Raw genomic sequence first — 10,414 nt, 5'->3', positions numbered from 1 at the left:
ATCTCGTATATTTTGCTTCTCCAACATCTTACTGAGTTTCCCCCTCATCTTTTTGCAAAAAGCTGCTCCACGGTGGTAAAGTCTCATCTTGTGTATTGGCCAAAGTTACAATAGTAACATTGAACCCTCGAATATGTTTGAAGATCTCGAAATGATCTTCCAGTTTGGGGGAGAATTTGCAAAATTCTGTTTCCATCAAGAATTGAATTGACCTTTCCCTTATTTTGAGTGGAGAATCTAAAAGAGACATTACTGTGGATATTCTGACCAAAAAATGTGAAATTCCATGACCTTGGAGAGTTCTTTGTCATGCTAGGTCACTGAGATATCCTTTTTTGTATTTATTTGACCCCAAGAATGGATTGGATCGAAACGACTTTCCTGTTGAAGCCCTTTGTGTCTGTATTAATTTTTGACCGCACAGAATCTCCATAGCCAATTTTCCATTTTTGATAGAAGGTGTTGTCTTTGGTACTACTATTATTTTACATGATCCAGGAACTTCCATAACGTTGGCGTGATTTGGTTTGAGTAACGGATCCTGACGTGAAACATCCTCGTAATGAAAATAGAGTGGAAACATGAGTTGATCCATAGTGAGTATTAGATTGAAGTTCTCTTAAAGAAGACCACCAACTCCTATCCCGAAGATACAAAAAGGCCGGTCCTCTTCTCTTGTGTCGAAGTGCAGTGTAGTGTGGTGAGGTTTTGCCTCACAGAAAGAGTGGGAAATTGGGATCAAAAAAGGCAAAATTTACACAATTTCTTTTCTGACGAAAGAGATCATAGTCCTTTATGGCACTTTCAACCCATCGAAATGGAAGGCTTTGCACATGTGGAATGTAAATTAAAGGGATACTCATCGAGTGGACCCAAATAGAAAGATCCTTCTTTGCTTTTCTTCTCTGGAGTCAATTCGATGAACACAAGCCAAATCATCCTTAACGGTGACCGATAGTGAAGTAGTACCAATTGTCGTGTTCTCTAAAGATAGCCAAGATCTTTTACTCTTGATACGAGTCAAGTCGTCTCAACTGTTGAGTTCTCGTAACTAGCCAAAAAAGGCACTACTACTTACGTCATTTCTTGTGGGAAGAAGGGAACGAAAGGGAAGGCATTCAAAGTGTCCTTTTCTTCTTATCTTGAGGTTGGGTGCACCAATTCTCCCACAGCCTATCTATTTGGGTTGATTGGTATGTCTTTCCTTTTTCTATCTCTTCGGTCCCTGCTTGCAGGTGCCTTATCTATCAGTTAACTAGAGCGCCTCTTGCCTAATTCAATCTCTTAATGTTCGATTCATTTGTCGTAGGGGGATTGGGATGATAGAGTCCTGGACATTATTGGAAAAGATTCTAATCCATTGGCAAGGAAAGGAGCATAAGGGTGATAAGGCGAAAGACAGGGGTAGGACCCCGAGTTTTGATGTGAAAAGTAGTTCTTTCGGCCACGGCTCGAAGATGGATTACGCGGAAAGGATGGATAGGATGAGTGAAATGGTGGACAGGTAGTGCCTGAAAAACAGAAATAGATATTTCTAAATCCCAAGGGCGAGTTACCCGGGAGAACTCAACAGTTGATTAAAGATTTGAAAGTGCACAAGAAGGATTCATTCCCACCTCGGGCTGCTGCCACAATTCACTTTAACGTGAAGAAGGGGCCATGAGCGCAATTCATTTTGATATCCAGTTTTCAATATGGAGAGAGGGGTAGGCCGGTATGGCTCTATGTCATATTTTCTACGTGTAAGTATATTAAATTAGAAAAAAAATTCAATACAAATACTGAATCAAGAAGCAACCTACCAAGCAGCTAATGAACTCCTTCGCATCAAAGCAAAATAGGCCCACAGGGACTCAGTCTAGCTTCCATCACCGTAGCCTTTTCTATGCCTCGTCTTTCCTTCTTCGGGCTAGGCACCTAAGAGAAGACTCAAAAGGAAAGAGCGTGGTCTTGGGTTTAGTCTAAAAATCCATTCACATCGATAGAGGATAACATACGTTTTCATTGACATCTTTATTTTTGATTCATTTCTTTCATAGACAGAAAGGTAAGTAAAAACAACCCTAACATTAATAAACCACGAGCAAGTCAGATTGGGATCCCCAATGACAAGCGAACGGGAATTTTTGGGTCCAGAACAAACAAAAGAAGGGAAAGACGGGTGATTGAGACAGTGTAGTCCATTTTCACAAGAGTACGGAGCTTTAAATTAAAGAACTCTGTTTCCTGTGGGAGGACGAAAGCTAAGGAAGGCTGTTTCCAAGGGCAGCAGGCAGGATAAATAAGGTGTGTAAGGCAGGGCCAAAGAAGGTAGCATGGCTACTAGCGGCAAGACTACATGATTTAATTTCATAAGTGGGTAAGGGAAGAATACCTGATCTATAAGCAAAGAAGGCGGGGACCTCGGGCCTTATCAAAGTCAACGGTCTCACCAGGAACTAGACAAGCACCTAGATGTAAATTCTCAGGCCCTAGCCCAAAATTCTTACTTCATTCATCACAGTTCCAGGCCAGTAGGAATGGCTTTCTCCTTCTCCAATTGTCGGGAGAGGTTTTTCGCTCCGGTCGTCCGGAATTGCATTTCATAAAAAAGAAAGTAAAAAACAAGTGAGGAACCCTAGAAATAAAATATTTATTTCGATAATGGGAAAGTTTATCCCTCTGATCTTAGTTGCGCCCCCGATCAAACTAGAGCGTAAGGGCGCTTTTTAGTTTGCATGAGTCCCGGCTTCTTTCCAACGGGTAGATGACATCTCTTGCCTGGTGAATTAGCATGTTATAACACGTGTTGTTTGGTGTGAGTATGTATTTTATATTTGTTATAGGCCAATGGGACTAAAGAAGGTCCAACAACCTGCGATATGTAGATTTGATTTACCCTTAGTAATGAGAGGATTGGTCCTCTCATACCAGTGAATTGGGTCACAAACATTGGAGCAAGAGAGTACTGGCTCACCGCTGTGGATGTAGGTTTTCCCATGAAATGAATCGGTAGCACATTCCACTAGTATACTGGCTGGAGTTGGTCTCACCGTAGTGACGAGAGTTCCAGCTCGATGAATCACCCATTCCCTCTGTATGTCCAAGCGCCATCCATATGTGAATACAATAACCTGCCCACCATAATCAAGTAAGAGTAACAATATTCACTAAGCTTTCTTTCAATTATCCCTATAATAAGAAAGACATAGTGCTTGTTGATGGCCACGATTCCAATATGGCCCTCTGACCTTTTTCCCCATGAATAGCTCGGTTTATGTGTGTCTTAATCATGGCCACTAATCGACCGGTCACACTGGTCAGCGGCATTTATTCAGTTGTCCTATTCAGATGGATGAGACAGTTCCCACTTGAAGCATGCTTTAAGTCTAGCTTTGAGACATTTACTGCAACCGGAACCTTCATTCCTTATTGTTGCAATCCCATGCTAGCAAGTTAGTTTTATGTTGACTTGCAAAACAATCACATTAATATACACAAAAATCAAAATTGGAATTGGAACTTGATAACGAACCTGGACTAACCCAGATAGAGTCGTGGACAATACGAATTCATGACATACCGATATTGATTCATTTAATCGATGGAAATGAGTCAAGTTACCTAACGTGACACACTATATACATCAGTAGAGATCACTACAGATTTGAACTTTAGCACCCCCCTCTTGCTTGTTATTGTTAGGGATAACTAAACATAGCAGAACGACTTCTCTCTATGTTATTCCTAGTAGTACCCGAAGCATTGACATTGAAAGAAGTCCCTCAAGCATTTAAAAAAGAACAAAGACAAGGGTTATACCTATTAGAGAATCCTTAATAGTCTCATTGATTACTCAAAATTCAACTCATACACAGAAAAGGAAAGAGATTGATACTTATACTGATATCGAGCTGGAAGAGCACTGGATAGAGACTATAGGGTCTCATCCCTGCTTCAACCAAGTGATAGGGAGATAGCATCATAGCATGAAATGAACCAATCCTAAGTGCTTTCTTTGTTTTTTGCTCCTCTTCTTCCAAAGCATTGAATAAATAAAGAGAGTGACCCTAGAAGAGGAGGCAGTCTCTGACATTTTACTTATACTTTACTCTCAACTTTGAGAATTTCAACTTATATCAGAGCAGGGTAAGCGGAGATACTGGTAATTATATATGTAGTAATGAATGCCCGACCTTTCTAGTAGAGCAATCCTATGGTTAGGAATGTGACACATCAATCCTTTGTACCAAAGTAAGGTTGACTGCGGATGATAGTTATAGGTCCGCTAGCATTCAAAATTGATAAATTGTATAGATTCAATTTGATGATTCATGTCTTCATTGGTAACTAATCACCTTTGGGTAGAAGAATGGTAACAAAAAGAAGTCAGCCTTGAGGGTCTTCTAACAGAAGATAAAGGACCGGTAATTGAATCAATAACTATAGTTACTAGACTAGCACTTAAATTAGCTGTGACAGTATCTGTTGGTGCATCTTACATGTTTAATCTTAATTCCATTGAACAAAGGATCTTAATGCTTTCTTGGAGAGCGCAAATCCTTACGCGGTAAATCAATAGCATTGGATTTAGTTCTTTCCTTCTTTTTTACTTTCATGGGTTGGTTTGGCCATTCTCCGAGCTATAGCAAAGAGCAATTTAAGCACGTCATGTATGACCTTGGCATTCATCTTGTTGTTGTTAAGCATATTTTGGAATATATTGTTGATACACTTCATCATAGTTTCCTTACTACTCTACTCCTTCATTTTATTTTATCCTTACTCCATATTCGGATGCAGATTAAGGGGGAAAGACTTTGATTGGGAAAAGGGCCTCCTCTGCCTACGACCTGTTCGTTACTCACCTGGCTGACTACGATACTGGTTTTTTTCTTGTATGAGGACTCTTTATGCACTGAAACTTTCCTTGAAAAAAGCGGAGACCTTGCTTCTACTTTTATCGTAGATAGCTAATATGAGTAGGAAATATTTTCAAGAAATGAATTGAATTTTCCAATAGTAATAAGCTAATTGATTTAGTACATTTAGCTTGGAACTATTAAACTTTAACCGATGACCTAATAAAAAACCATTCTTACCTTAGAATTTATTCTCTAATAACTATCCTTTGCCTTAACCACATCAAAAAGGAATTGAACCTCTTCTAGTTTTTTGAAAACTCTAATCCATTTGATGTCCGCCACCCTTCACCTCCTCCTTCCTCCGTTAGTTTAGCTGCAATGGCCACAGACGCAGGAAGCAGTTCCTCTATAGCAAATTGGAAATGTTGAAGTAAGTTGTGGCTTATAAATAGGAAGATAAGGCGTTGGCGGAACGACTTGACAGGACCCTCCTTTGCTCTATCTAACTCGATGGACACTCTTTTTGGCCCTGCAAGAATATATTCAGACACGCGCACTACTCATATAGGTACTAGAAGCCCCCAGAGCAGGCCTGGAAGACTATGAGCACCACCTTCTGCGCGCGAACCGAATGACGTAGGTTCACAAGAGTACTTCGCGCCACAACCATCTCATTTTTATCGGTTCTATATACCGATGCCTGCTGCTTCATCTGGGAGAAAAGAATCATAGATATGCCGGTCAGTAGAGGGAAGAACCATCATAAAAAGATTCCTCGTGTATCATCTGTAGCAAAACTATGAACCGGAGATAGCAATCCAGGTCGTATTGAAAAGGTTCCTGAGACACAACATGGAAAAGTAACAATAATAAAAAATGAGGTCCAGGAATGAAGAAGGGGTAGAATTACTAAATGAATACGAGTTGTGGATAATACCCGAGGCATAAAAGAAGCATTTTCTATGGGATCCCGAAACCACCAGCCACCCTGACCTAATTTATGATAAACCCACCAACTTCCTGGCAAAATGCATATGGTTAAAAACCACCGACATGTTAAGATCCAAATTAAAATTGGTTCTTGGTCCTGGTCAGAGACCACTGTGTTCGTGCCGGCGTTCCAACAAAGAGGCAAAGTAGTGGTATCTTTCTTTCCATTACGAATGACACGCTTCGCCTGCTCCCTCCCCGTGTCCACTAGCGCTCCTGTCCAGAGTGAAGAGAGGGCAAAAAAGCACCGTTGAAGAAGCATAAGCAGGCTTCTATTGCTACGTAACAATAAAGAAGGATAGCATTATCCGCCCATATGTTTGAATTTAAGGGTAAAGAGGTCACTTGTTATACGAGATCCGACGCATCCCACAAAGCGAAACAGTGCTCCATTCTTTTCGGCGGCATCCTTCTGCATTGGCGACGAGTGGAGTGCCACAATCCCATTCATTATTTTTCATCTACCTAAGCCAAAGCCCATAGCACTGGCGACGTCTACGGCATAAATGCAAGGAGGATATATAGATGATATAGGATCTTGTGGAACAGGATTTGATTCTGCAAGCGGTTCAGTACAAACGAAGAAATTTCGAACAAAAGGGTCGGAACTCGCTGATAGGAAAGGGGAGAAAAACAAAGCAATGCCAAGAGCTCCGTCAATCCATTGTTCATCGATAGACGAATCTCTCTCTTTATCATCTCATGCCAGATGCAACTTCCATTTTCCTTCTCGCAAACCACGGGAGCGCCTAGCACCCAGAGGAGCAAAGCTCATTTTCCTTTCAGGGTAAAGTGGCGTATAAAAAAGGGCTGGCCCGTCAAAAGTCCGGATCCTTTGCGAAAGAAGTTCAAAATCAAAAAGGGTTCATAGAATGAAGGGAGTGTATAACTGGGATTTTATTCAACTTTTTTGTTTATAATGAGGGAGAGATAGAATGGAGTTCTTCACGAAGTTCAAAACAAAGAAATGAAAAAACTTTCTCTATGGCCTCCTCTACTTACAGTCAAGTGGATGAACTCTCCTATTTTTGATACATTATGGCTTAGGGGTCGACCCTGGTAACAAATAAGAAATCCATAAAAACTTAGGATCCGACACCATGATAAAATACTACCCTCACGATTAGACCATGTCCCTGAGATTTGATAAAAGAAAGGTGCATTAGTGGTTAATACGTTGTTATTGGATAAGTTATTAGGAATATGATGGAACGAAAGACCAAGGACAGAAAGAAGATTACACCAAAATGCAAGTGTTGCACCAAACACTGGTGGTTGTTTCTTGTTGTAAGTGAATGCAACGAAAAGACCCGGAAATAATGAATAATGAAACAATTCATATATTGACATTTCGTGCTCATTTCCAAATTTTTGCTTTGTTATTCCCATCATCCGGTAACCACAGGATGATCTACAAGAAAGGTGGCAAGATTCGAACCTATGGCCGACCTGACCCTGACCTGTTGGGTTTGGTGGCCGGGTTAGCACCCCTCGTCACCTCTGTACCCAAAATAGATGTGCTACACTACCCAGCGCCTAAACTTGTCTCCTCTACTCCTCTTCTGGTTGTGCCATTACCAATCGCGGGTAACCCCCGGTCTGGCCGTCGCTGACCTAAGAAGAACTATTATCCTTATGACCAAACAAGGATCAGCTTCTTACTTCTCAAGTGATAGTTCCACCATCCCGACCAGCAACTTCTTGGGAGTAAGGGCACCAAAGCTTGCCCAACCTAGTAAAGGGGCTTGGGGATAGAGGGTTTTCTGGGGGAGAAAAAGTTTCCAGGTTGGATTTTTTTAGATCAAATAGTACTAGTTGGGTAGATAGAGGTGGTAAAATCTAACCTTTACATCGATCTTATTTATCAAGGTGGGTCGCTTGAGTGTCAAAACAAAACCAAGCAGTGGTTGTTTTTCCTTGGCTTATCAAACCAGCGTATGCCCATTCTTCCTTTGATGACTCCCAATAGAGAAAGCCTAAATTTTCTGATGTGGATTGAAAGGAAGTTGAGGATGGACATAGATCTTTCCGCCTATCCAGAATGTTGGAAATATAGCAATGTTTTTTGTATTTTGGATTTCCCAATCATTGGAAGCAATCTTCACTGGCACAAGGATCTTCTCACAGTAACCTCCACTACGATAGAAATCGATAATAAGTTTACGAAGGCTTCAAGTAGTGTGGAATAGGCTAATCACTAGACTGCTCTGGAATAGGTTAATCATTGGAGACAAGAACGAGTGAATCTAGTTTCGAGAGCATGCCTTACTCTAATAGGGGGAGTAGAGATTCTAAGTAAAGGAAAGTGCAACTATATATGTAATATCCTAGCTGCCATCAAGGCAGGTCTGCTATAAAGCCTACCGGCCAGCCAGAAAGTCCTTAAGAATGAGAAAGCTGACTAAAAGGCTATTCCATAACCAACTCTTGTTGCCGAGTCAAGGGTGCGTTCAGCTATTATAAGGAGAGGACGCTTGGCTGGTACCAGGTTCTAAAAGAGTTTTCCTCAAGCGAGCGGTCTTTCTATATTTTTGGGTTCCATGCCCAAGGCAATGCATTTTGTAGATTGAGATGGATTGATCTTTGCTATCGTGCCTCCTTTTTGTACCAGTTGATATTGGGGCAGTTCTTAATATGAGTTTTCTCCTGCCCCAGACAGATTTTGAGGTTCCCATCAATTACATAGGTTTCTACCACTGAACTTGCTTATGCTCTCCTTTGATCGAGTGTTATTTCTATAAATAAGATTGAGTAGGAAAATGTTGAATTGGTTTCAATCAAGATTACCTTGGCTTTTTAGGCACATGAGGAATCAGCCTAACATCTTTTCAACCGAAATCCCAATCAAATACAAGTTCTACCAAGGCCAGGATCTGAAAGAGAGGATTCACTTTCCGAAATTCCAAGTGACATGATTCCTCCTTCAGAAGCTAAAGTTGAATGATCGTAGTATCCTTTAGGTTCAGTCGAAGAGATCAAAGCAAAGTCATCAATTAAACAATTCGAATCATCTCCCCTAAGATTGACCTCTTTTCCAAATAAACCAAACCTCGATACCACATTCATCAAAAAGATATGGTCATCTCTCTAGGTTGCACAACCCCTTTAGATCATCCTATTCGTGCTTAAAAAATGACCCCATCGGTCCGCTCTTTTTAATGGACATTCTTAGTCGTCCTCCGAGGGCCCCATATATCAGATCATGAACTCTTTCAGACCCTTAGTTTCACTTGGTTGGGGCAGAGTTTTAGCCTGCCTTCCACCGAATATCAAAAACCTTAGAGCTGCCTAACCTGCTGACATCCCGGCGAAGAGAGTTATTATTTGTGTTACATCTTCGAATTCGAGAGAGGGCTTTTCTCTTATCTCTTAAATTATAGGCATTGAAGCAATTGAGAAAAAGTAAGAAAACTATTGCGCACGCCACTCATTCTCTCTTTACTAATATAATAGAAGGTAAGGCAAAATCAAGAGTGAAACTACGAGCTAAAAGCAGGTGTGCCTCTATTTTAAGAGAATATGATACCATCCCCCACTTTTGGCACACTTGTTTGATAAGCTAAGTCTAAGCGCCATATAAGTCAAAAGCTAGCCTGAGACCTAAAAAAGCAAGGTCGAAATCCATCCCTCTTTTTCCTGTATTTGACTAGTAGGGCTAATGGATGACCCTTTGATCTATGTCGTTCCAAGTTCAGCCAAGTCTGACTAGAAGTTCCAAAATGAGTGAAGCGAGGGGCTTTAGAGGGAAAAAAATGGGGTTGAACATGGGGGTTTGTTCTTATTTTACCGGAGGGGTTTGAATTAGTTCCTCCCGATCATATCTCTCCTGAGATGAAAGAAAAGATTGGCAATTTATCTTTTCAGAGCTATCTCCCCAGTAAAAAAAGATTCTTATGGTAGGCCCTATCCTTGGTAAAAAATACAGTGAAATAACCCTCCCTATTATTTCCTCGGACCCTGCTACTAATAAGGATGTTCACTTCTCAAAATATCCTATATACGTAGGCAGGAACAGGAAAAGGGGTCAGATTTATCCCGACAGCAACAAGAGTAAGAATACAGTTTCTAATGCTATAGTAGCAGGTATAGTAAGAAAAATCATACAAAAATTAAATGGGGATATGAGATAACCATAATAGATGCGTCATATGGGCGTCAAGTGGTTGATATTATCCCTCCCGGACCAAAACTTCTTGTTTCTGAGGGTGAATAACCAATCTAATAAGTATTTCTGGTTGGATCTCCCTAAAGAGACTCCTTTTTATAGGTGTCCCCAAGAATGCCAATCATAAGCATAAGAAAGCTCGATCGGGGGTGGCTTTCCTTTCTTTAGGAACCTATTTCCTCTGTCGATAGAGCTAAAGCAGTCATTCATTAATCCACCCTCCCATGAACTAAAAATTGACCCACTCACACTCCTTTTGAGGGCTTCGGGAATAAGTATCATACTGAGTCAACGGATTAGGGCCTATCCATTTATCAAACTACCAATTTCTTTACTCAACTAAGGGAGAGCGAGCTATAGCACTAGTAAGGATTCGGAGGGTTGCAGCTACTAGAAAGACAGAAGGGTATGGGCT

General features: G+C 40.9%; 1 protein-coding gene and 2 pseudogenes across 1 annotated transcript; 1 reads left to right on the top strand and 2 right to left on the bottom strand.

Annotated features, from left to right (window-relative positions):
- Positions 1-778, bottom strand: LOC124899370 (annotated as a pseudogene).
- Positions 779-5,415: 4,637 nt separating this feature from the next.
- On the bottom strand, positions 5,416-6,002 carry LOC124899642 (annotated as a pseudogene).
- A 308-nt stretch (positions 6,003-6,310) lies between these two features.
- On the top strand, positions 6,311-6,645 carry LOC124899369. Its single transcript, XM_047414109.1, has one exon. It carries the CDS (start codon positions 6,341-6,343, stop codon positions 6,623-6,625), a length of 285 nt encoding a protein of 94 aa, XP_047270065.1. The 5' UTR covers positions 6,311-6,340; the 3' UTR covers positions 6,626-6,645.
- The last annotated feature ends 3,769 nt before the right edge of the window (positions 6,646-10,414 follow it).

Source organism: Capsicum annuum, chromosome 6 (genome assembly GCF_002878395.1).
Source record: "Capsicum annuum cultivar UCD-10X-F1 chromosome 6, UCD10Xv1.1, whole genome shotgun sequence".
In the NCBI taxonomy this organism is placed as follows: domain Eukaryota; kingdom Viridiplantae; phylum Streptophyta; class Magnoliopsida; order Solanales; family Solanaceae; genus Capsicum; species Capsicum annuum.
The sequence above is the reverse complement of the archived record's forward strand: the minus strand, read 5'-3'. Positions and strand labels throughout refer to the sequence as shown.

What these genes read in the sequence shown, in the direction of transcription:
- LOC124899369 (XM_047414109.1), top strand. Translation starts at nt 6,341, where the DNA reads ATGCAAGGAGGATATATAGATGATATAGGATCTTGTGGAACAGGATTT.